Here is a 27,643-nt window from a genome sequence, read left to right as displayed (position 1 = left end):
GCATATCCATGATGTCCGTGCTACCCTGCATTAGCTACTGTGGTACTACCCCCGGGCCTGTGTTCAGTTAACTCTCACAGTGTCCTAATTCTACATCACAAACCTTACATCATTTACATCACTTCATCTCATCACATAGGCATTGAATCATCTCACATCCTCTCAACAAGGGTGAATACAGAACAGTAAGATATTCTGAGAAAGAGATACCATATTCACATAAATTTTATTATAGTATGTTATTATAATTGTCCTAGTTTATAATTAGTTATTGTTAATCTCTTATTTTGCCTAATTTGTAAATTAAACTATCATAGGTATGCACACATAGGTAAAAACATATATATGAGGTTCAGTGCGCTCTGGGAGTCTTGCAGTGTGCCCCTCGTAGATAAGGGGGGACTGCTCTAACATGTCTATGGTAGGTCTTGTGCAGATTCCTTCTATTGGATTAAAGAAACTCTCTCTTCCTAGTTTGCATAAGTATTTTAATAAATAGAAGTTTAATTTTATCAAATGATTTTATAAATCTATTGAAATGATCATATATTTTCTTTATTCTGTTAATGTGGTGAACTACTCTGATTGAATTTTTAATATTAAGCCAACTTTGAAATTCTTGAATAAACACAGATAGATGAATAAGTAGATACATGTATAGACATATTTTAATTTTAGTGTACAAAAATATTGGTTCATAATTTTTGCCTTGGTATTCATGAGGGAGATTAGTGGATAATATTTGTTCTTGTGATATGCTTTTCAGGTTTTGGTATGACGGTTTTTCTATTCTCATGGAATGAACTAAGAAGTGTTTTTATATTTTTATTCTTGTCATTATTTATTTAAATGTTTGGTAGAATTCATTGATAAGTTTATTTAAGCCTGGAATTGTTTGTGGTAAAGTTTCTAATTATAAATCTAATTTCCTTAGTAATATAGTATTCATAATTGCTATTTCTACTTTAGTCAGTCCTGGAAAGTTGTAATTTTTAGGAAATTGTGTCATTTAAATTTTTTAATTTATTGCTTGTGAATTTTTATACTATCTTCTTAATATCTTTTTAATGTCTGTGGTATCCTTTATGTCTCCTTTTATCATGTTACATTGTTTGGTTTTGTGTTAGTTTTAATCACACTAGCTAAAGATTTATTAGTTTTATGCATCTGTTTAAAAAAACAAATTTCAGCCCTAAGACCTTCTATATTTTATGTTTTTTACCTCATTAACATATGATATTCTGCTTTTCTAATAGAACTTTAAAGCTGTGTATTGCCTTTAAGCATAGATTTAACTGCATAATACAATTTTGATGTTGTATTTTCATTATCAGTCACTTCTGACAAGGTCACACTAAAACTGAGGCACAAATGATGCAGAATTGCTCTACCCAGAAAGCTCTGTTCTTTGTCTGGGAGACGGCACAAAATGCAGCTTGCAGCAGCCTGTGCAAACTCAGGGCAGAACGTGGCTGAGTGAGTTCCATGAAGACAAAGAGGGCCAATGCTAATGAAGAAAAGGGCAGAACGTTGCTACAGCAACTAGAGAGAGAGAATTACCGAACTAGAAGACAGATCTGAAGAGAATATGTGAAATGCTGCACAAAATAACAAAAGAAACCACATTTTTTGATCCACTCATTTACTGATAGGCACTTAGGTTGCTTCCAGCACTTGGCTGTAGTAAATTGTGCTGCTATGAACATTGGGGTGCAAAGGTTCTTTTGGGTTGGTGTTTCAGGGTTCTTAGGATATAATCCTTAGTTTTCTGAGAAAATTCCATATTGTTTTCCACAGTGGCTGCACCAGTCTGCATTCCCACCAACAACAATAAATAATTTTTTTAAAAAAGAACACTGGATAATAACGATTTACGTACATTTTTGAAATAATGTTTATATTATACAAAATACCGTATATTAAAACAAAACGGCAATCAAAGAAGAAACACACCCTAAAACCACAAGGATGCCTTTGTTTTTGTTTTCAGTTTCCTATTATTTTTGCTACATCTGTCAACACACTACTTTCAAAATTTTTTAAGTGTGTAGCTAGGAAAACTAAACAAATAAAGAAACAAAAAAGCAAAAAACAAAAAACAAAATGAGGTTAGGTAGGAGACATAGAATATGCAATGAGAATGTCTAATATTAAACTAATTGAGAGTCTAGTAAAGGATTTCTGCAGGGAAGAATAGAGAGACATGGAGAAACAATATTAAAAAATTTAAAAATCTTTTCAAAATTGCTGAATTATGGTATTTTAAATTCAGAAAGTCTATTAATCTCAAGATACATACATAATAGAAATTAATACTACACGAATCATAACACTACAGATAATCATAGAATTAGATTTAAAATTAGCAAGAGGAAAAAGTCACACCGTCTTTTGAAAAAAACTGACAAAAAGTTGCCTTTTAACTGTAGCACTCTAAGCCAAAAGGCAATGGCTTCTTATCTGGAATATATAAAAGAATTCCTGTAAATTTCACTATTAAACAGAGAAATGTAAATTTAAACTGCACCAGGTGATTGCTCCACACCCACCAGAATAACATATTAAACAGACAATACTTAGTATTTCTGACAATGCAGAAGGATTGGAGCTCTCGTACTCAACTTTGGGGAGTGCAAATAAATATGACTAATTTGGGAAGTGATTTGGCAATAGCTACTTCAAATACCAAAGCTGAATGTATTCACATGCCCTATGCTTCAACAATTTTTTTTTAAAATTAATGTATGGTTGCCTCTTGTGCGTCTGCTTCTGGGAACTGGCCTGAAACCCAGGCATGTGCCCTGACTGGGAATTGAACTGTGATCCTCTGGGTTCGCAGGCCCGTGCTCAGTTCACTAGGCTACACCAGCCAGGGCTTTTCTTTTCTTGTTTGTTTTTTTTTTTTAATTAATGCTTCAACAATTTCATTCCTACCTTTGTATGAAACAGAAATGCATACATATGTTCCCTAAAGCCCATGTATAGGAATGTTTCTTCTTAATCAAAAACGCAACACAACCCACATGAACATTAAGCATAGAAAGTTCATTGTGGTGAAAGTACACAGTGGAAGTGCTGCAGCAATGGACATGAACTCCTGCAACCAGTGTACCACGGATGGACCTCACAGACAAAGTGTTGTACAAAAAATGAAATACATAAATGTGTGCATACCCTATGATTATATTTACATAAAATTCAAAAGAAGCTAAGTAATCTCTGTTGCCAGCAGTCGGAATAACATGACCTTTGGGGAGAGAGAGGGTGGTGTCTAAAGAGGTCATGACAGGAGCATCAGCTCCTAGTACCATGCACTCAGTTGGGGTCTCGTGATTCGTGTGCTTTTCTGTGTGTCCGTGATACTTCAAACAGGTTTCCTTAACATCCTTAAGCACATTAAACTCATTCTCAAAGGGGAAAATTTTATGTTGAATGTTGAGGTAAGTGCCCAACTTTGAAAGTACTAACAAGAATACCATTAAAAAAACAAAAATGAAGGTGGAAGAAAACACAGATGGAAGAAAAAGTAGATATAGTAGGTGAGGGAAAAGTGAGTACGTGAAACATAGTTTATTCTTGTATTATTATTTATAAATTATTGCATTACTTTCCATACAAACAGCTGTAAACCTACTTTTGCCCCACCCTGTGTTAGAAGAGAATATAGCTAAAGAATAGGGAAGAAATGTGAAAGAGCTAGAAATACTATTTAGTAAAATAAAAAAGAAAGAAACACTATATGAGCAAGGCCAGAACTTGGGGCTTTAAGAAGACTGATAAAACAGATAAATCTTTGAGAAATATTATCAAGGTAAAAAGAAGAAAGGTACAAATAAGCAATTCTAGGAATTTAGGTAGGGGTTATGACAATGGACATAGTATATTTATTTAAAATTAAACATCATGAGAAATTTTATTCAAATAAAACTGAAAGCATAATGGAATTGTTACAAAATAAAAGATTTTAACTGAGAAAAGAGAACTCTTTAATAAACTCAAACATCATTTAAAAATGAATCAGATGGTTAAATATCTTCCCATCAATAACTGGAGGCTAGATTATTTTCTAGACAAGCTCAAGTAAGCCCTCAACTAATAGTTGAGCACCATTTTATCATTTTCAAAAGAGAAAATCCTAAAATAAGACAAATTACTTTCACAGTATTAATACAGCATAAGACAGCGACATTATAGGCCATGTCCTGTGAAAACACAACCCAAAACTTCCAAATGAACTATTAGCACATTAAAATCTGCAATAAATATATATCTTAGAAATCATAACCAAAATTATATAAGGAATATTTCAAAGTATATGAAGTCCTACAAATCGGTAAACAAAGTAGCACTCAGGAAAAAGGAATAAAGGAATGAATAGGCAACTAACAGAAGAAGGAACCCAAATATCCCACAAACACGAAAAGGTGTTCCAATGCAAATCAAAACCACCAGCAGATAGAACTTCAGGCCTATACGGTTACAAAAGTTAAAAATTGTGTCAATACTAACAGTTGGTAACTGTGACACATTGTGAACAGTTTTCTCCCTTTGGTAGGATGCAAATTGGTTCCATTACCTTGGAAAACAATTTGACCAAACTAGGAAATTTGAAGACACGCAAATGCCATGGCAAAGCAGTTCACCTCCCAGGTGTATAATGAGAACAGTGCTACCTGGAGTGTGGTCTGTAGATTGGCAGCTTTCTGCAAGTTGTTATGACCAGTTAATGAAGAAATCAAAACAAAAACTAAAAATGAGCATTTAGAAATTTTGATAGTAATTTGATGTTGCCATGTCATTTACTTTGTATTTATGAAATGATCAATTGATAAATTGTCCAGTCAATTCGCAACTCAAGAACTAAAAGTTTTTTTTTCTAATCTGAAGTTCTATGATTTTATGAAATGTTACAATTTTTGCCTTACAGTTACATTTTAAAATGTATACTATTTTAAACTATTTAAAACTATACTATTTTAAAATAGTATAGTTTTTTTTTTTTAGAAAGCAGTAATAGTCAACATTTTGGAAGGGTTGTCAGGGAACATGTATGAAGAGCCCATTTTGCCATGGGTCCTTCCCATGTTGCCAGGGCAACATGTTGCCATATCGTCTACTTTGTATTTATGAAATGATCAATTGTGCAGTCGATTGGGACTTAAAAAATAGAGGTTTTTTTTTCCTAATCTGAAGTTCTATGATTTTATAAAATGTTACAATTTTTGCCTTACAGCTACATTTTTAAGAAGTGTAGTTTTTTTGTTTTTTGTTTTTTTTTGTTTTTTTAGAAAGCAGTAACAGTCAACATTTTGGAAGGGTCGTCAGGGAACATGTATGAAGGACCCATGGACAAAAACAACATTGGGGGGCATTGAGTGTGGGGGTGTGGGTAGGGCAGGAAAGAGTGGGGGGATGGGGACAACTATAAGTGAACAACAATAAAAAATTTAAAAAATTAGAGCGAGTGTCCAACAAAAACGGGCTTATATGGGCCACTGCTCTCATTCATTCTGTCTCCATGAGAAAGATAAAACAGTGGGCTTATTTTTCAATTACGAATTACAAATAGTAGACAAATCAGCATTCTAAAATGCATTATCCAAGTCACTTTCCATAAATACGAAGCAGACTTGATGTAGACTGTATGAGGATGTCATTATCTCAGCTTTTTGAAAAAATAGTTCACTTATGATTGTATTTTCCCCACTACCATTCATCCGCCTGTACCCTCACCTCCCCCCACCTGAACCACCACACTGCTGTCCGTATCCATGAGTTCCTTTTCTTTTTGGCTGGATCCCTCCACCATCCCCATCGCCCCAAACCCCAGAACTGCCAGCCGGCTCTCTTTCTCTGAGTCTGTCTCTATTTTGCTTATTAGCTCGGTTAAAGCATTGCTCTAGATCAGTTCTTAACACTCACAGTAACCCTAATCCAGAACACTTCCTCTGGCTTTGTCTTTTCTGAAATTTACATTTTTGAAGAGTAAGGCTAGTTTTTTACATCTCAATTTGTATTTATTTGTTTATTTTGGTCTAGTTTCTGAATTTGTTTGACCGTTCCTCATTACTAGATTCAGGTTAGGCATTTTGGGTAGGAATCTCGTATGAATGGTGTGTGCTTATTGCATCGTATCAGGAGGCGTATGACTCAGGTCTGCACCATTATTGCTGATGTCGCTTTGTTTCCTTGGATGAGGAGCTGGTCCCTAGTTTTCCATTTCCTTTTTTTTAAATAGTAAAATTACTATTAACTCTTTGCAATTGGTAAAATAATGTATTGAAAGGTATTTTGATACTATATAAATATATGTCCTGCTCTGGTTGGTATAGCTCAATGGATTGAGCACAGGCCTGTGAAGCAAAGGATTGCAGGTTCAGTTCCCCATCAGGGCACATGCCTGGGTTGCGGGTCAGGTCCCCAGTGTGGGGAGTGCAAGAAGCAACCACACATTGATGTTTCTCATCCTCTCTTTCTCCTTTCCTTCCCCTCTCTCTAAGAATAAAATAAAATCTTTAAAAATTAAAATATATATACATCCTGTTCTTAGAACTTTGACCTACTATGAGGAAAAGTTTTCCCTTTCTATTTATTAAGCAAGGGCTTAATAGATATTTTTACTTTATGGGTCATAAACCATTAATAATTTTGATGCTCAGATTACCCCAGCTTTCTGATTTTATGATTCATGCAGGCTGGCCTTTGTGTCTTTCAGATCCTCATTTAAATATTTCTTACTTTCTGCCATGAGACGTCCCAGGCTCATTTGAATTTCCCCACTACAGTCCTGAAATCTGCCATTTCAACAAGGTGAATGGTATTCAGAATCCAGGATTTAAGCAATAGGCCTGGGATATTTTCGTAACTAGCAAAATGAATTAGAAAATGAAAACACAAACATACATTTCTATAAACATGTATCTATAGTCATGTCTATGAGTTCATGTTGATGCCTCCAGTTTGATTCCATTCCACAGGCTTCCTCCCAGCCTAGCTCCATTCTGTGTTTATAACCCTGTCTCCAACAATTGGAAACCTGGTTCCATTGTGTTCAATTTATTTATTTATTTTCTCAATCTTCTCATGTACAGAAAGTAGTTTCAGACTTTCCAAGCCACACTGGTTTGAAAAAGAAGCCTAACAAATTTAGACCGAAGTTATTTAGTGAAAGTGAAGTCTGTAGATCAGTTATCCCCATGTTAATTTCTTATTTTTATAATCATACTAGGGCTCTGTAAGATGTTAAGATTAGGGGAAGTGGGGTAAGGGGCATAAGAAAACCTTTATACTTTTTTGGGTAACTTTTCTGTACATCTATGATTAGTGCAAAGGAAAAAGTTATAAAAATTATAAGGGTTGTTTCCCACCTAACATACACACATTGCTACATTATATTTTTCATTTGAAATGCAATGAGCTTCATTTATTTTTATTTGTATTCTGTCTTAAGATTTATCCCATATTCTCACTGGTATAATTTTTTAGCATAAAAATATTAACATGGTTCAAAAGTAAAAATTATTATTAATAAACTCAGAAAAGTGTAAGTCAGTATCATCCACCCCCTTCTCTCCACTCTATTCCCACTTATTCCATGTAGATATTCAGTTTCCTCAGTTTCTGGCTTCTCCTTTCTGTGCTTTTTTTGCAAAAATAGATGTTTTTCTTCTTTTTACATGATTATACTAAATATATAAAATTATATATGTATGTTTCACACTTTGCTTTCTTGAAATTTATCAATAAATCCTGGAAGTCACTCCCTATCTGTTCGTGAAGATAGTTCTCATGCTTTTATGCAGCTGCATAGTATTCTGTTTTTGAACAAAATATTTTAAAATTTTATTTTATTTTAAAGATTTTATTTATTTATCTTTTAGAGGGGAAGGGAAGGAGAGAGGGAGAGAAATATCAGTGTATGGTTGCCTCTCGTGAGTCCCCTGCTGGGAACTGGCCTGCAACCCAGGCATGTGCCCTGACTGGGAAATGAACCACGATTGTGTGGTTCTCAGGCCCGTGCTCAATCCACTGAGCTATACCAGCCAGGGCTTGAACAAAAATTTTAAATGTAAGCATTTAAGTTTTATCCAATGTTTTGCAGTTACAGGTAATGCTGTAATTAGTAACTTCATTTGTATATACTTTCTTAAGTTGTATTTTTAGAGTAAAACCTAGAAGAGATTTAGGATAAAAAATTAATCTATTGTAGCTTTTCTTAGATATTGCCAAATTTCCTTCCAGAGGGTTGTACTTTTACATTTCTACCATCAGGATATTGAAGAGCTTATATTCTCAGCAAAGTATGCTGTCAACTTTTAATTTTTGTCAATTTGCTATGTGAGAAATGGCAGGTATATTACAGTAGTTTTATTTTGTCTTTCCTTTATGAATAAAATGAACATCTCTTATCTGTCTAAAAATCATCTTGTTTGGTAAATCACCTGTGTTTTGCACATTATTTTATTTTTGTCAAGATTTTGTAACTTTTCCTTTCAATTTTAAGAATTCTTTCTCCAAGTTAGGGATTTTAGTCCTTTATCCACGATAAATGTTGCAAATATTTTCACCCAGTTTATCAGCTATGTTTGAATTTTCTTATAGTTTTCTATTGCTATGCAAAAGTTCTTTTCATGAAGTCAAATTTGTGTCTTGTCTTCCATTGATGCTGGATTCCAGAAAACCTAGTGTGTAACTAGGTTTTAGAGAACCCATACATGCTGTGTTCTGATACCTGAGTAGGTCCAGTTTTTACATTTAACTTTCTGATCCATTTGGAGTTTATCTTTTATATGATGTAAAGTATGGATCTAACATTTTTAATAACAATATGCTTTAACCCAATAATTTCAACATTTCATCATACAATCACCATAAAAGAATTTTTCTTTTTTAATAGTTCATTCTTTATTGTATTTTTCCCATTAGCATTTATCCCCCATGTTCTCTTCTACTTCTACCCAACCCCTGCCCCCCGTACTCACCACACTGTAGTCTGTGTTCATGAATTTGTTTTCCTGTTTGCTCCACCCAAACCACCCCCCACCCAGAGATGTCATCCTGCTCTCTATGAGTCTGTCTCTATTTTGCTTGTTAGTTCAGTTTGTTCATCAAATTCTACATATGAGTGAAATCATACAGTATTTGTCTTTCTCTGAATGGCTTATTTTACTTAACATAATGTTCTCTAGGTCCATCTATGCTATGTCACAAAGAGTAAAATTTTCTTTTTTATGGCCGAGTAGTATTCCATATTGTAAATGTCCCACAGTCATTTTACATAGTTACCTATACTTGGGCTGCTTCCAAATCTTGGCTATTATAAACAATGTCATGATGAACATAGGGGTGTGTATATTTTTTTGAATTAGCATTTTGGATTTCTCTGGATAAATTCCCAGAAGTGAAATTTCTGGGTTGTAAGACAGTTCCACTTTTAGTTTTGGGAGGAAATTTCTTACTGTTTTCCATGGTGGCTGCACCAGTCTGCATTCCCATCAACAGTGCACTAGGGTTCCCTTTTCTCCGCATCCTCACTAGTACTTGTTGTTTGTTGATTTATTGATGATGGCCATCCTGACAGGTGTGAGGTGGTACCTCACTGTGGTTTTAATTTCATCTCTCTGATGATTAGATGATTGGATCATCTCTCCATGCTGGTGCTGGTCATTGTTTTGTTGTGTCTATTGGCCATCTGTATGTTCTCTTTGGAGAAGTGTCTATTCAGCTTTTTAAGAATGCCTGTCCAGTTATACCAGGTCATTTATTAAAAAGTCTATATTTTATGTATCTACTAGTTCTTTGGCCACTTATGTATTTATTTTCCTTTAAAAGTAATGACTGTTAATTTTTACTTTATTTGATTTCTCCAGGGTAAAAGAGTTATTAAGATCTCATACAACAATTATTTTTCTTTCACCTCAAATAGTTTTGCCTTATATGCTTTACTATTATTTAGTGCACAATTCATGTCAGGCTTCACTCCAGAACTTTTATAAATCTGACATGGTTATTCTCTTGTGATCTCTTATCTCTTGTGGCTTCCTTGAATTCTCTTAGTCTAGATGAATTTGCCTCACTGTTGTTGTTTACACCAGTCTAGGTTATCCCATGTAATTTGGATTTTAACATTGCCTGTCTCTTTTGTATGTCTTTTGTAAAAGACATACAAAATCATTTTGTATGTCTTTTGTATGTCTTTTGTAAAAAGTATATAGGGGCATGTTGTTTTTAATTCAGTCTTGTATTTTCTATCCTTTGAAATTGTAAATTCAACCATTGTTACTTATGTCAAACTATTATGGTTCATCTTACTTTGGACACTTTGTTTTATTCTTTCTCATTTTTTATGCTTTCTTGCTTGTTTTTTGTTTCTTTTACCAAAATCATTTAAAATTTTCTAATGATCAAAATCTAGAATGAAAACATGTTATTGCCTTTATTCTCCACCTTTTAATAAACAATGTTTTATTAAATACCTTTGCAAATATTTTTTTTCTGTAAAAATTTACCTTCTAATTTGAAAATACTGCTTTTTAAAAAGTAGCATTTGGCATTTTAGTAATCTCTCAGGTCCTCTTTATGATTAATACAGGAAAAATGTCCTCCTAATGTGACTCTTTGTAGAAGGAGGAGCAGACAGGGACCTCATGAAGATACAGAGAATCCCGCCCTGGAGCAGTTCGCCAGTCCCTAGAAAATGTCTGTCCGCCTCGTTTTCCCGCCGCAGGCCACTGTAGGAGCAGTATCACCTTTGTCACCCCTGGTCTCTGTGAAGTGCTGTAAGTGCTGTAAGTCTCAATCTTCGTGAGCATGTTTTAGAACAAATGGTACAAAATTAAGTTTTTTAAAGAAAAAGGAGGTAGAAAGTGCCCTATTTCAGTCATATTTAAGAGATGCTACTATATCCTTGTAATACGTATATTTTTCCCCTTACAAACTGAAAAATAAAAATATTGGCTCACTGGAAGCCTTTTATCCGTCACTGTTAATTTCCACTCTGATGCAATGATGTCATCCAACAGAAAGGTTAATTTTGGACTTACAGTCCCACAGCCCATAAAATGAGGAATGTTGGACATAACAATTCCGTTTTATAAGCTGTGAAACACATAAAAGTGGGCGTTAACAAGATAGAGGGACAAGAGAATTAGAATTGTGTATAATCATACATGTAAAAATGGAAGAGACAGGCCTGCATGAGCTCTACCCCTGAAGGAATGAATAGTACTTGGCACAGCGAAAATTCTGGTCTTTTAGACAGAATCGCGTAGATTTAGAATGTTATGACCAGAAGGCGTTAGATTGTGTTGTGCATTATACCAAATGTCTTCTTACTAAAACAATTTTGATTCTCCCTTTACAGTAAAGATATAGTTTAGATATTTTTATTTAGTATGTCATACTATTCCTCATCCACCATCAGAGGAAGACAGTTGGCTACGATCCCTTCAGCAAGTGAGGCGGAGAGAGACTGCGTGTTCATCGGGCGGCTTCAGCAGGGGTAATAGATGGTGTTACCTCAGACTCTCACTGGCAACACTGTGTTCATCCCGTGACCTAATTCCATTGTCATTCATACCCCCAGAGTAGGCCCAGTGCTTGTGCACATTCCCTTTTGTGTTGAACTAATTCAGAGTCCCCGCATGTTTTCATTTAGCTGAGGATGCTAAGTTTTCACTTCTACCTTTGGTCCAACTCTTGGGTGACTGTGCCAGCACATCCCCCAACCAAGCACCCCAAATCCTAGCATGGAGGACAAGAACCTCCACATTCCTGGATTTTATTCATGAACAAATTTTATGCAATGGCAAGAAGAGGAAAAACTATGTCAGAATCACCAAGACAAAGCATATACACCTATTGATACTCTAGTTCACATTGGACAGAAATCAGTGATAGGAACAGGAAGTAAGTAAAATAACCCAGAATCCAGTCAGTTGATGTAAGAATTAGACAGATGTGGGGGAGCTTTTATAACCTATACATACTGCCAGCTGTTAAAAGTTATAAATAAAATAGGCATGTAATGGGGTACTTAGTATTTGTTGCCTTATACTGGAAATAGTAATAAAAAGTATCTATCATCATTTGGTAAAATGCCAGGCTTTGCAGAATCTCACTGATATCTATCTTTTAATACTCATGTTGCAGATAAGAAAAACGGACAGAAGGATTAAGGCTGTCCAAATACACAGAGCTAGCAAGAGGCAGAACTAACTTCCAAACCCAGGTATGACTTTTAACCTATTTTTTTCTCTTACCAAGAAAAATGGTTTTATTGATCTTAGAGAAGGGGCAGGAGTGAGAAGGAGAGACAGCCAGCAATGTGAGAAACAGTGATGTATTGCCTCCCGTAAGGCCCCAGTTGGAGATCCAACCTGGGACCTAGGTGAGGTGCCCTGACCAGGGATTGAGCCCACAACTCTGGTGTACAAGCCAATGCTCCAACCTATTGAGCCACCCAGCCAGGACTACCCTCATATTTTTCTACATCATTCTTAAGACTTGGCAAAGTTGAAAAATAGGAGAGGGCTATAAAATTTTAAACTGATGAGAACAGATACTACACTTGATCTGAGCCAAAAGGCCGAGACACGATGGGGCTGTAGTATTTTAATCCATTCTTGGAGATTCATATTAACCCTAAGCAATTGGTTTTTCTCCCAGTTTCCATATTCTGTGTGGAACAAAATCATTGGATTATTCCAGATGCTTTAATGGAGAGTTTCTGGAAAATTTTTACCAATAGGGGAGAAATTAGGGGAAAAGCATATAAAATGTTATAGATGAGCTACCTGTTATGAATTTGGTTCGTTCTTACTGGAATCCTCATTTTAGTGACTAACCTGTGATACTGTGTACAAGGAGGGGAAGTAGAGAAAATTATTAAGGAAGGGGTGCCATTCGTAATTTAAACTGATTTGTGGTAGTCATAGGCTCTTGGGTGGCTGTGGAGAAATAGGGAGGCCAGGGTGATAGGCTGAGTTGTAACTACAGACTCAGTCATTATTAGAAATGTTGAAAAACAGAGTGCAGATTAGAACAACGTCTGTCACCGCGGAAGAGCAGTCATCCAGGGGCCCTTGGAGGGCTCTGTCTGATGTTCCCGGAGGAGTCCTGGTCGTGTTGGGGGAAGGAGGGTCACTCAGCGCATCGCCAGCCACAGTGTCTGTGCAACAGATAGGTCCTCTCTTTCTCTTTTAAACTGTGGTTACTTGGTGTTTTTTAAAAATTAGAGACAAAAGATTCCACACTTTTCCTGAATCATTACCAGTCTTCATGTACTTTCCATAGAAAACAGGACAAGCAGCATCAATTTAGAAGACAAAACAATGACATCTTACATGAACTGCAGCTAATTTGGAAGAAGAATAAGCCCAAGGTAACAAAATCTAAATTAAAACTCTTTTTCTCTTTTTTCCCTCAACAAAAGGAGCAATATGTTATTCTTTCCCTAGTCTTCTAGTGTTTTGGGATGGTAGTGCTTACTGATCAGTAAGATGTTAATTAGTCTTAATTATCTGCTACTTTGCCTTTTAGTCACAATAGAGGTAGAATATCCAAGAATTATCTGCATTGCCCTGGTTGGTGTGGCTCAGTGGATTGAGCACCAGCCAGTGAACCAAATGGTTGCTGGTTTGGTTCCCTGCTGGGCATGTGCCTGGGTTGTGGGCCAGATCCCCAGTTGGGGGTATGCAAGAGGCAACAGAAAGATGTTTCTTTCCCATTCTTTCTTCCTCCCTTACCCTCACTCTGAAAATAAATTATTTTTTTTAAAGAATTAACTGCATCAATTGCAACAATTAATCATTTTTTTCTAATTTTTTCTTTTGTATCCAATGCTTACAGCAAATTCTTGATTCTGTTTTTAAATTAAGAATTTTTTAAAATACAGTTTTTAAATTTATTGATTTTAGAGAGGGCGGGGAGAGGGAAAGGGAGAAACATAAACATTGATTTGCTGTTCTACTTACTTACGCATTCATTGGTTGTTTCTTGTATGTGCCCTGACCATAGATCGAACCTGCAAACTTGGTGTATCGGGATGATGTTCTAACCAACTGAGCGACCTGGCCAGGGCCCAAATACTTGATATATTCTTGTATGCAACCCAGAATACATAAATAAAATTCTGATTTCATCCACGAAGTAGAAACTCTGATAACACAGGATTTTGAAATTCATCTAACTCAGCAGTATGTTCCTATATGCAGTGCTCTAAGAATTTTTCTTGCTCTTATCATTAAAGGACTTCCCAGGCCTTGTCCTTATCCTACACAGATGATACAAGACATGTAAGCGAGCTTCATATTTAGCCCCTTTGGATAGGTAATAACACCGTTATTCCCTGGCAATCTAAAGTAATCATAGTTTTATGTCCTTGCTCTTGAATGGAAATGTTCGATTTTGCATCAATTATATAAACTAGCTATGAAAGTGATTTCATTCAGTGAGCTATGCAAGATGATGAAATATGCCACTTTAGTTTTGTGTTAAAGAGGAAAAATACTTGGTATGCTAGCAATGTGCTGTGCTGTCAGGGAGACCCCAAAGGACATGGTGTAAAGTAAAGGGAGGAGGGCGAAGCAGATTTCTCTGAAAACTAAGGGGTCATTTTTAGGTTTAGGGCAACCCAAGCATGTGGTTTAGAGCTCTCTGGGCAAAGCCATGTGTTTAGGGTGTGTTGCCCTCTCACCCCATGTCCGTCCTTCTGTGGACTCTGACACATCCCCCCGTGTGAGGGAATTCCTCATTGCTGTCACTTCAAGGATGGCTCTCCAAAAAACAGTGGAAAGAAACGTGTCTGCATCAGTAACTGCCCAGTTGCCTTTTACAGAAACCAACTCCAACCACCCATGAAGTTAGTGTAATGAAACTTACAAAATTTACTAGACGCCACTACTTCCTGGTACCAAATGTGTAGGCACAGAACAAGAGAAGACCATTTGTTAGGTGATGTGTGACGTGTTAAGAGTTTGCTCATATGTTGTTTATGTTCATTAAGTTATAGGAACTATGCCCATGTGTATGTAGAATCCCAACACTTAAGAGTGCACGGTGGGCCCAGATTATAAGTGACCGTATGGAGAAAGATGACATAAGTAATTCTGCAACTTCAGTTCACTGCCAATGGTGGCGCTCAATAACTTAAGTTCATTCGGGGGGTAAATTTGTAATGAAATAATTCTTAAAAGCATCTGTACCTCTTGTTCAGATATGTTTCGATAGAACCACTTCACTTTCCACATCATTTGGAAACAAACCACATTAGAAGTGAGACACTATAAACTTGAACAATAAACTGGGCTGGGTGAAATGACTGTGACTACAATATTCCACAATGAGGGAAAATCTTAAGTGAAGAGGTTCTGGAATAACTGAAAGCCTTCTTCCAACCAGCTAAACTGTTGGAAGTGGGAATTATCAGCATGTATCAGGTGACAATCAGTCATTTTGCCTGGAAACTAAGGTGTGAAGTGAGTCTTTGGAAATGTCAAGTGACCAAACCAGTATGTGCAGAAATTAACTTTTTTATTATATATCATATAATGTAGTAGTAAAGTTTGTTTGAAGTGCATGAATAAAAAGTTAGTGAAATTACAGGAGGAACAATCTATATAGCAATAATAGGTGCATTCCCTGTGCATCTGAAAGAAAAAAAAAGAGTTTTCACTCATTTTGGCCTAAAACTTAGTGTTCAGGTTCCCAGGATTCTGACATCAGAACCCGGATAACGCTGATTAGAACCATAGGGGCTTTACAATAAAAGCTAAAATATTGACCATATGATGGCAAAAAGTCTTATTTTGTGATTATCTGATTCTCTTCTAGCTACTCTCTGATGAAGTTGGAGGCGCTGTGGAGGAGGACCGCCGCCTCCGGGACGAGGACCGGGACCGCTCGGCGTTGTAGGTGGCCTGCTTGTCGTAGTTCTCCATCTGAGCCTCGATGAAGTCTCGCTGCTGCTGCCTGAGGGTCTGGCTGATGAGCCCAGGGAGGGCGTGGATGCTTCCGATTAAAGTCTCTAATTTCGTTTCTAGAGTAACAATCCTCTTCTCGAAATCTTCGCTCCGCTCGTTTAGGTCAGAAATCATGTCATACATGATATTCTGGGTCTGGAAAACAGGGACAGAGAAACAAAGAACTAAGGCTTAGTCACTCTGGCTGGGAAGCGAACTGTCAGCTCTCAGTGTGTGAGGCTGGTCTTCCTCAGGTGACGTCCAGTGCAGGGGGTGGGGAGGGGAAACGCACATCTGCAAACTGAACATTTTGTCTCTCAAGGAAAGTTTAGTATGTCCATTCAGTGCCAGGGGTTAGGACTGGGCTGTCTTAGGCATTAATATGTTCCAGCTGCAGGGACTGCAGGTGTTACTCCCAGTGATGTCTGGTTGTGTACAGATAGATAAACATGTTTTGACTTAATATTTATGTATATATTTTAATGGTTGTTACAAATGTTAGAACATTGAATTCATTTTGTAAGATGTAACACTAAGGCAAGGCTAATTTTTAAAAACAAGAGATTTAAAGAAAAATAATGTCTGAATGGTATTGGGGTGTAGCAGAAATTCTGAGGAAGGAATATGAAGTTTAGGACAAACTGACTTGATTACATAATTTAGGAACTTAAAACTGTAAAAAAACTTCTGATTATCTTATGCTGTCTCATGTGTAAAATTAGGGTTCTCTGTGGGTCAGAGAGTATTTTTACAGATAGTCACTGAGAGAATGAAAGTCGGAAATACCAAAGGTACGAGGCTACCTTATCGGCAATGATTTGATCAGATGCTAAGCGCTTTGAAATAGATGTTTTTGGTGTCCTAGTGAATTCTGCAACTGATTGTCTTGACCAGAGGGTATCATGACTCTGACTCCAGGTTCTATTTCCAGAAGAATCCCAGAGACCAGAGAAGAGGACCTCAGGCCTGACTGGCTCAGAGGCAGGAGGATGGCCAAGAAGGGAAGAATGGGGATGGCAACCTTAGGTCCGGGAAGCCTTCCCGCGTCTCAGCCCCCTTTGAATAAGCTTTCCTCCTTTACCTCATTTCCCTTTGCAGTAGGTGCTCTTATACTGTTCAACAGTCCTGTGTAACATTCTCTTAATGATGACAAATAAGCTGATTATACAAGGAGGTTACTATTCAGAACACAGGCAACTAGTCTGAGTTTGGCCATAGAGATAAAACACATTAAGTTTGTTTTTACTATGTAGTCTTAGACTATTGCAGCAATATCCATCCAGTCAGAAAATATCAAGCCCTGTGGTAGGGGTAGTCCATGGTCACAGTAACAAGCACTGAAGGATTCATTAGAAAGAAATAGTATCTTGCCTTATAGATATACTCTTGAGGTATATAAAAAATTATATAGCTCTTATATATAATAAATATACATGATATATAGTAAAACTATATACCACATATATATTCTAAGTGGTCTGTTTTATTTTTGTCTAAAAACAACTAATTTCTTTTATCATCTGACATAGGAGTAATGAAAGAGCCCACGTCATCTTTGTTCTGGACAAATGGCAAGAGTCATATGTAAATACTGATACTAATCAAGGATGTCTTCGAGTTTCCTGTATGTGTATGTCCCAACTTAAATGCATGATATAATATACCCTCCTAGAGGTAAGTCATTAAATAGTTCACTTACATCTTCTATATATGATGTCAAATATTTATCTTCAACATTTATATGATATATGAAAGTACCTAAAATTTAGATGTGTTATTTCATGGGTAGAAGAAGAATGTGTGGATTTCACAGATTCCACTTGAGGCCTTACAAAGGACACAGCTGATTTATTAACTATGTTTAGAACACACAGGTCCAGCTGAGAATCGCCTTTTTGGAAGTGTTTGTGTTAAAAGGCTGAATACTTACATAAATGCTATTCTAACCTCAACTTTAGAATTTGTTCAAGAAAGTGAAATGTTGTGATTGTTGACGAATACTCATATTTTGAAGGTAGAGCTTACTTGGGAGAACAACCAAAAAATCAACCAGATACATCTTATAAATCTGACAGAAGAATCTGGGGACTATTAATGTGCTTTTAAAAAGAGGAACCATTTTCAAATTATGAAATGAAGAACCATAAATTATTTTTAAAAGATGACTTTTTCACAAGATAAGTTTTTATTTTAAGATATAATTTCTGGTATTTTTCAATTCAATTTTACATTCTTCTGAGTTTGCTTAAAACACATTTAAAATTTTTTATTGATGAGTCTTACTTAGCCTCATAGTCAAACCCAGGATGTAGTTCCGTTCTCATAGAGATGAGATTGAACTACAAATAAGAATCCCAAAGGTATTGTCTCATATTCCACCTACATTTTTTACTGTACTTCTAAATCATTGCAAGTAGAAAAGCTTTCAGAATGCAATTGAATAATGTATATAGGCAGAAAAGAAGACATTAAGAGTTTTAAAATATTTGTCTAAGTTGGACCATTACTTTAGGGCAGTTGGTGGGCTGAGTTGTTAAATACACTGGGGGTGGCCCCCTCTCGAAGCTTTATTAGTTGCTGTGCTGTGGTTAACTGGGACAGATGGATACGTGAGGACTGTCCGAGAACGGGGACAGATGCGTGCGTGAGGATTGAGACCCCAGCTTACCTTTGCCAGGTCCACCAAGGTATTTGCTTGGTCATTCAGTTTCCTCTGCTCCATTTTTACACTTCTTAATCTAAAAGACAGAGTCTGAAGTCAGAAAGGTTTCTTTCTTTCTAGGACTATCATACGCCTTCCAAAGAGCATGCACAAAATCGACAAGAGCAATAACTGCATGGATAATGCCTTGAGTATTTGGGGTAAAGTCCAAACTGGTTATGTATCTGGTACAATGAGAAGCATGCTTCCCCAACACCACAAAAAGGAAAGGAGAGAGAGAAGAGGTGAGGTGTCCATAGGACAGCTACTCACCAGGTAGTTAAAGTTGAATTAAGTAAGAAAGGCTCATAAGGATTTAACCATATGAGAAAAGCCAAAACATTCCTTAAAGCCCCAGTATCGTGACAAATAGACATAGGAAGAAATATGCCAAGCAACTAGAATTGCGTCAATGTTGGAGCAGTGAGCGCCTTCCTATGCCTACGTGACTAGATACAGGTGTTAGCCCTGTTTAGTCTGAAATGGATTGGGTTAGGTATTTGCACCTGATGAAACACAGTGATAAGTGAGATTCTTATTAGCAAAAATAAAACTTTTATTCAACCAGCAGCAAGATAACTAAAAACACATAATTCCCTTATTCTTCACTTGACTTTTAACTTAAACTGCCATTGAATTTGAAGAGAAACCAGACCATTTCCTTGGGAGAATTTCTTTTAATTTTGATTGTACATGAAAGTCAGAGGACAATTAAAGTGTCTGACAGATGGAATCGTTACTTGTAAAGTTACTTTTAGATACTTTTAAATACCATTGCATACATGTGATTGACAGTCCAAAAGCCACTGTTCAAAAAAAATCTTTCTGAATAAGAACTCTTAACTATTCCTTAACTTGTTTACTTAATATTTTAACAAATACTTAATTCAGTGCTTGCTATGGTACCAAGAAATTAAGATCTTCCAACAACAAAAAGTGCCTTGCTGTTCTTTAAGTCAATAATTCAAAGCTTTGCTCTGAAAGAGAACCAGGTCTCTCTGAGCTACTAGTGAAAAACATATATATGTCTATGCTGACTTTAATACCTTGATGATGAGTCATTTTACAAAGTAGAGTGGTAATGCTGGAGATAGCACTTTTTATTATTTCCCAATTTAAACTAAAGGTAATTACATAGAAGGAAAAACATTTACAGGGCAAGATTTTACTGCCAGGGAGATTTTTGTGACAAATGTTCACGATGCTCAGTGATTCTGTTCTGAAACTGGGATATCCAATATGTCACCAAATCTGCTCCACAGTGAAGATACAGTTCCTTCTGCCAGTGAGTTTAACTGACACCTGCCTACATCATGCTCTTTAACGATCTAAAAAACAGTTTAAGGTTATAACTTGTCACTGCGACTGTGTGTTTATTAGAATAGAATGGCTCCTTTTCGTGCTATTATAGAGGCGGAATATGTTCTAGTCTAAAGAAATTTGCAAACATAGATTTAAATCTAACATGTTGTTGAAAGATGTTTCCCTAAGCACTTACAAGGGGTACAAGTCTTGATGTATGCCTTTTAAAAACAAGCCATAAATAAAACCCACCACTCTCCACCCCCCAGGAAACCAAACTTTAGACATGGGAGTCACTGCAGAGACGTGTACCGGAGAGGATGGCAGACGTGCGGCCCGCCCTCCCTCTGCAGCTAGTTTGACCCTCAGGCTCTCCATGCAGGAAATGAAGTGAGTCAGGTCGGTGCTTCTGAAGTGCGGGGTTTGCATCCAGAGATGTTCTAGATGACTAGTGACACTCAAACAAGACATCAAGCGACACTAAAACGGGTAGAGTGAAAGCAATTCCTGTTCATTCTCCTCTAATTTTTTATTATTATTATAAGAAAAAGGTTGCAGGCCGGTCCTATACTGTTTTTATCTCCTAACACCTGCTACCTTCTCCTTTTTTAAAAAGAGAGCGAGCAGACTCGCAGCTCAGAGCTTCCTGCAGACAAGAGCCTGTGGCCAGAATTCAGCACCAGAGTTTCAATTGTCAACTGATATCACTTTTATCTCTCTTTGCTGGGAGTGCTATTTTTTAAATCTGTTTGTGGTAGGGATTTTTATTACGCTTTCTTTTCAAATTGAAGTAATAGTATAATTGGGATCGCCAGACTGGGAGCCTCCTACACCCTGTAAATGCAGAGAAAGTCCTGAACTCAGCAAGTCTGGCAGCAGGGCCAGTGCTGGTCCCTGGGCTGAGAGGGGCACATCGGACTCTTATGGAGCCTAATTGACTTCCCCTGGGTTACCATATGATGTTTCTGACAGTAGAATTTTGCCCATTTTATTTTCTACTACTCCAGAAAGCTGACCTAGTGTAGCCCTGTTGGATTGGAATCCCTTTGGCTCTCTGCACTTAAATCTTCTCGCCTCGCTGCTGCTTAGACTGGCTGTGATGTGGAGCTGGTAGAAAAAGCCTACTTGAGCTGCAGCTGCCAGAATAAAAGGTAACACGCAGATGTGTATTTTACTTTTTTCTCCCCCCAGAAAAATAAGAAACATATGTTGATTTCTTCCTTGTGAACTTCACTTATCACAGGAAAATATCATGATTTTGGATCACATTTCCATAGCAGCAATCAGACTACTAAAATTCACAAAGAAAGGACCCGCTGGGTGCATGCAGCCCGGAGAGAACTCTGTAAACGTTGAAGGGAGCGGCTCACACGACTTACTTCCGAGCTCTATTTTCATTTTGTTGAAATAAAAAGACAAAACAAAAGAAAAGAAACTGTAAAATATTCTGGAACAAAATAACACAGTGTGGCGTTCAGTTGTGCACAGGGGGCTCGATTCATTGGCTGGAAGATCCTGTTAAGATTCTGCAGGATTCGGGCATACGGACCAGAGAAACACTATCCAATATACTGTCATGCCTCGTCCCTGCTACTGCTCTTCCCCCACCTGAAAGCCCATACTTCCCTCCAGAGACAGAGTTCAGAAGGAAGAACTTGTGTCATGTCATTTTGGCCTCTCCGATATAGGATGTATATATAAGTAAACGCTAGAAAACATTTTTGCCTAATATGAATGTGATGAGCTTAAAAGGACAACATGCTAAACAGTAGAATTATAATTTTTTTGAAGAGTGCATCTTTTCTGAGTTGGGGCTGTTTAGAAGCCCGGCTTTCTGAGAGGGAGGTAATATAACACTTTATGTTGTAGAAATTATGTTTATTGAATTTCTTGGCTCTGAGACAAGTTATGTTGGCTGATGGGTATATAGTTGAAGAATGATAAACTTTAAGGTTAAAGCTGCTACCAGAAAAAGGGTGAAAAGCTATAGAATAGATAACTTGGAGGCACTAAGTGACCACGCCAAGAGACAGACACGTCACTGAGAAGAGGACACAAGCCTGCAGAGTTCATGACCATCGGACTAGAGAGGCCGCATGTTGAGGAGAAAGGCTGTGAAGCTTGGAAAGGAGCAAGACTTGAAATAGAGCGGGCCTGACAGAAAGGGAGAGAGCGCTAATGAAAAAGCTCTCAGGACAAATCAGAGAATGCAAGAGGCCAGGACAGCTGCAGCCAATGAATTTGTAAATTTTTCCTCAACCAGCAAAGCCTCACTTTACCCAACGCTGACAGACAAGGCTGACAGCCTCACTGGGTGTGAACAGTGGGCAATCAAGGCCTTACCCTTAGGAATCGAGCCCTGTGTGCTTGTCCTTATGACTTCACTAACTTAAAATGAAAGGCGATTATGCACAATTACAATAAACTAGGCAAACCCTGCCCATATAAACTCTGTTGTATTTTTCCACAGAGTATAAGGCCCCTCCCACCTCAAAGGAAATCCATTAACCCAAGACTAATTCATAAAACAATTCAGAACACTTCTGAGTTGCTTGAAGCTCATCTGCTGTAGGAGTGCATATTGCTAGAGAAGAAACAATGAGAAATGTCTGAAAGATGCAGAGGACTCCCACGCGGTTCCCTCCATTAGTCTGTCCCCGAGAAGCGCGCTGAAGGGGCCACGGAACCCCCTACAGTCAGGACACTGGGAGCAATACGCCAATAGCTTCTGGACAGTATTTAAAAACAGTTCACTGAAAGATTTTTTTTCTAACATTTATTACGAAAAATTGAAAAACCTATAGCAAAGTTGAAAACATTGTATGGTGAACACCCCTAAAATTTCCCTAAGTTCCTAAGTGCCAATGCATTCAGAACTTAACAGCTCTATGACCATATATAAATATGACTATAAATATATAGATACCCACTACTTATACATGGTTACAGAATTATCAAAAAAAGCTGTCAAACCATTTTTTCCATTTTCTGTGATACAAAAATTTACCCAAGGCATCAAAGGCAAATCCCATTAAATTGTACAGTTAATAGGTTACATTGGCAGAAAGGGACACAGACCCCATCTGGGGGCCATGAGACGTGTGGCTGCTGGACACATGGACAGACTGACCTCGTCCACTTCAAGGTCATCTCACACCTGGAAGGTGAGCTTTCCCTTCTAATGCATTTAATGTACTCCCCTCTAGGTTAGTCTGGGAACATGAAATGTGGGAAGAGTGACTTCTGCACAGCACCTCTTGCATGAGCATTAGGGTCACTGCGTCACATGGTTTGGGGGGTGGGGGAGAGTTGTGCTCGGACAGGATAAAAGGCCCGAGGAGGGCAGAGGTGAAGGCTCAGCACCACTCAGGGGCTCGTTGTCCGAGATCCAAGCCTCAGCAATCAAGGTGACTAGGCAAGGGCTCAAGGCGGTGGTGCTCAGTGACAAAGGCCGCTGTCAGCTCCTGAGAGCGGCTCCTTTTTGGGAGCCAGACTGAATGCAAAGTTCCTCTCTGTGCTTTTCCCTCTTATTCTTTCCCAGACTTTAAAGGTATATAAAATTCTAGCTTTCTGGGCTTTTAAAAGGCATAGCTGTGTGTCTCATGCGTCACAGAGCTAAAGGAGAAATGATGTCACTTTGGTGTTGGCGGCAGCAAGAGAAAGCACAGGAGTAACTAGCAGTGTGGATCGGCTACTCCACCATCTGTGCAGGCTCCCTCTGCTTTAGACGTTGAGTCCCTGAAGTTTCATTTAAAAAAGCTGCAATTTCTATAGAGTGCATAGATGGCCATAATTACAGACATATTCTACATTGTCAGTGGTACTTAGTTAAAAGGGGAAGTTGGTTGGACAGGTAAAAAAGCAATATGAGTGCTTAGTGATTTCCCACAAAATGTTAGTATAGTAACATACTACATACAAATTACCTAAATATATAAAAACTCCAGCCTCAGAGATTTCTCATCTGCAGTGCCAGTCAGCTCTGCGAAGGCACATTTCACTGCACAGCCGAGGGCCCTGGGGCTTACCCACCTCTCCAGGAGGGGCTGTGTGAGGGAAGCCCACCCGTGTGACCACGCCTGCTCTTCCCTGCTTGGAAATGGCATTGAGCAAGTCCTCGTGGCATCATAACTGACACCCACACGTGAATGTACTTACGGTAAGGGCGCTGCCAGCCTGGGGGAGAAAGACCTGGTGCTTCCAGGTCATCACTGAAACTGACTAGACATGAATTTGTACTTTAAAGTCTGTGACAGTGACATGGTTAACAGTGACAGGGCATGAAAGACTTCAACTCTGGTGTCTGGATAAAGTCAGAATAACGATAAGAGAGTCAGGGTCTATAGGAACTATAAAATCTATAATGAACATGTAGCCTATACAAAATCCCCCAAATCCTGATTAAAAACTCACTTAAAAATTCAAGTATTAAGTCAGCTGTAGTACTACCTTCATGTAAAGACGCTACGCAGTATGTTTAAAAAATCCAGAGAGATCATAAAATGTTAAAATGTTTTCTAGATTTTGTAGTAGATTCAAACTAAATGTCTTAGAGCAAACTATATAATAAGCTAAATTAAGAAATACAATTTTAACTGAAATTATATTGGTTCTATAAAACTGAGAAGACTTTTAATTACTATATATATTCAGTGACTATTTTCCCAATAATAAATGATTTTTAATCATACAAGAACTGAAAACTTTTCTGAGGATTTCGTTTATGAAATTATTAAATTGCCACATGATGTCCTCTGGGAACAAGCAGGACGATGTTTCCTTCTTTGCTTCATCATGAGAGAAGGACAGCCAGTGCTAGAATCAAAGCCTAGAGACACAAAACCAGGATGGAAATGAAAATGGTACTTACTGATGAATAGCTTGCAAGAATTTTCGTTGATGTTTTCTTACTTTTGCATGATCTATTTTTTTTACTAGCTTTGTATTTTTGTAAATTAGCCACGTTTCCCTGAGTACATTGGCAGCTGCGTTTTTCACCTGTTAACAAAACAAGAAAAGCAGTACATAAATTCCAAAGCAGAACCCTTTGCAACTCTGCAGGGGGTCACATTCTTCATCCCAATGATAAGCTCTAGCACTGTTTGGTAACTGTGTCTCAAAAAAACTATTTGCATGCATCTCTAGGTTTTAAAAAGTCCCTGTATCTGTGCGGGAACAATACTTAAATTGGAATGTAAGGGAGCTACTGATCTCCTCCTGGGCTAAACTCGACCCTATCAGGGACTTTCATTCAACCACTTTTTTTTTTTTTTTTCAGTCAAGAGGTGCTTATTTTTCCGCCTTGTATTACAATTGTTCTCTTTGTGTTCTTCATGTCTCTGGAGAAAGGAAAAATGCCGGAAGGTTAGTCTTGTCCTTTGTGGGCTTGCTCAGCATTTCTGGCTGTGTTCTATAGGAAGAAGGCATGTTTTCACTGCTCAATGTATGGGGGACCCAGTCCTGCAGCCTTGCAGATGGACTTAGCAAACTATATGCTTGTCAGCACTCTTTGATTAACTGGCAGAGCGTCAAGTTGTCATGATGTTGTTGGTAATTTAAATACACTGCATTTCAAATGCATGGGACACACCCAAGGATGAAAGCCTTACAGTGAAACTGCCAAGACCTGCTACAGCAGATGGAAGGTGTGAACACTTCCTGGAGATGTTCAATCACTTGTTTTCTTGATTAATGTCTTAAAAAAATCCTACAAGGTGATGAAGAGCCCAGCCAAGAAAATATTTGTTCTCTCCCTTGCTCACTACAAAACTTGAAGACCCAGAGCTTTCACTTGGCTTCCTGTTGTTAATTACTTATTCTAAGAAGCTATTCCATTTCATTCCTTTGAGGGATGCATAAAGATGTTTTATAGAGATGTTTCAAAGCTGCAGGCGCATGGGGGGCTGGGTGGGTGAAAAACAGTGCTTCCAGGAAGGCAGTGTGGTGGGGAAGATGGAACGATGAGCTGGGCTTGAGTAAGTTCTTGACCCTACAAGCCAAGTCCAGCCAAGGGGACTAGCTAACCACTAGTCCTCTTTAGTTTCCTCTTCATTATGTGAGGTTTGGGAAAATTATCATTGAAGTTCTTTTCAGCTCTTAGGTTTATAATAAGGAAGAAACTTAGAATTACACTTAAATTATGGGCCCACGCATGTACGTGTGTTTTTTCATGTTAGGAAAGAAAGCATTTTTTCCATCATGCTGAAAAGGTGTATTTTTGAGCAAAATTTTATCACTAGAACCCATTTTAAGAAAATGACTGGTTTCTGATAACTGCTTTTAGGAGTGACTTTGATTACATCACCTGGATATTCATCAGCCTCTGCGTGAACAGTGTTTCTCGCACCTACAGAAAAATGGCTGAGACGCAGGGGGCCAAGCACCAGCAGTGCGAGTAAGGAGTATCACCGCCGCCCACAGCCAAGGTCAGAGGTGTTCCAGGTGCTTCTGGGCTCTTCGGTCTTCTGGAAACACGTCTCTTTTCCTCACAGAGGGAGGAGTCACCTTTCAGATGGCTTTTTTCTGTCTGACCCTTTCATGTCCTTTCAAAGTTAAGGAAATGGATGCAGCATAAGCTGTTGAGGGTTGAGGACCCGGCTTTTGAAAGACCAGTGGGATGCGACTGGCCAACACTGCCCGGGGTTGGGATAGGCCCTTCTGTTTGGAAGAAGGACCAGGCGGGGGAGGTCTCAGCTCTTGTGGGTTGTCTTGGATAGTCGGAGCTACCTGAAGACCAGTAAGGGCCCTCCTGGATGTCCCCTCCCTGACTTAATCAGCCTGAGACGCCGAGGCGCAACCTGGAGGGCTGGAGAGGAAGCCAGAACACTGGGTGAAAACTGACAGGCAGGAACACAGCAGTTGAACATGGCCATGTTTGGGATGGAACACAGCGACTGATTTTAGTTTGGACTCCCTACAGGGTTTTGAGTAAGTGAAACAGAGTTTACTCTTGTATTATTGTTTATGACTGTGTTATTTTCCACACGGACAACTGAAAACCTACTTTTGCCGCACCCTGTACAAATAGCAAATGACGAATTCCTAAAGTCTATGCACTTTTACAAAGGTGGTTCAATGCTTGTCCTCTGTATTTTGAATGACTCTCCTTGGGATGGTGGGGGAATGGCTCAGGGAACAGAGGACCCATTGAGTTCAGAGCTCAGTGGGATGGCAATGCCTGTGGCCTTATGTTGCAGTATTTGCATTCGCTCCTATTAGTTGACAGGCTGAAACTGAAAATGACTCCATCATATGGCTGCTTTTAAAACCTGTGAAACACATGTATGCATTTATGTTGCAACATCTCCTTTCTAATTCCCTAATAGGTTTTCAAACATAGGAATTAAACTCTTAAAGTGTCAAATTAAACTGCTGTTTTTCAAAATAGCAGCCACAAAACAATATGTCCAAGAATAGAAGAACTTATCCTCTGCCTAATGCTCAGAGTATTTCCAGTAGGTTTCCTCAGCGCTCCCTGGGTTGAAAGGGAGCAGCTGTCAGGGACAAGACGGAGTGGGCAGCACTTCAGTGTTTACAGGTTTGAACTGTGGAGAATTGTTACATAAAAGTGCTCTACAAACTTACAGGAAAAACTGAGAGAGGAGAAGCAGGCCTATGCATTTGTGATCATTGGCACAAAAGAGAAATGGGTCTGGAAGGGAAATGTCCTTCGTTTGCACAA

The 27,643-nt window shown here is 38.1% G+C and overlaps 1 protein-coding gene and 1 pseudogene across 1 annotated transcript in view; both read right to left on the bottom strand.

The window, feature by feature from the left end:
• Positions 1-12,498: 12,498 nt before the first annotated feature.
• LOC119065143 (uncharacterized) lies at positions 12,499-12,598 on the bottom strand (annotated as a pseudogene).
• Positions 12,599-15,514: 2,916 nt separating this feature from the next.
• The window catches only part of KCNN2 (potassium calcium-activated channel subfamily N member 2), a 152,638-nt gene continuing 140,509 nt past the window's right edge, over positions 15,515-27,643 (bottom strand). The window contains exons 7-9 of the mRNA XM_037167051.2: positions 24,833-24,960; positions 18,628-18,697; positions 15,515-16,115 (exon numbers count right to left, since the gene is read on the bottom strand). Coding sequence (XP_037022946.2) covers positions 15,828-16,115; positions 18,628-18,697; positions 24,833-24,960 — 486 coding nt within the window. The 3' untranslated portion in view covers positions 15,515-15,827. The remainder of the gene's footprint in view (positions 16,116-18,627; positions 18,698-24,832; positions 24,961-27,643) is intronic.

Source organism: Artibeus jamaicensis, unplaced genomic scaffold (genome assembly GCF_021234435.1).
Source record: "Artibeus jamaicensis isolate MK-2021 breed Jamaican fruit bat unplaced genomic scaffold, CSHL_Jam_final contig_402, whole genome shotgun sequence".
In the NCBI taxonomy this organism is placed as follows: domain Eukaryota; kingdom Metazoa; phylum Chordata; class Mammalia; order Chiroptera; family Phyllostomidae; genus Artibeus; species Artibeus jamaicensis.
Note: the sequence above shows the minus strand (reverse complement) of the source record. Positions and strands in the feature narration are given on the sequence as shown.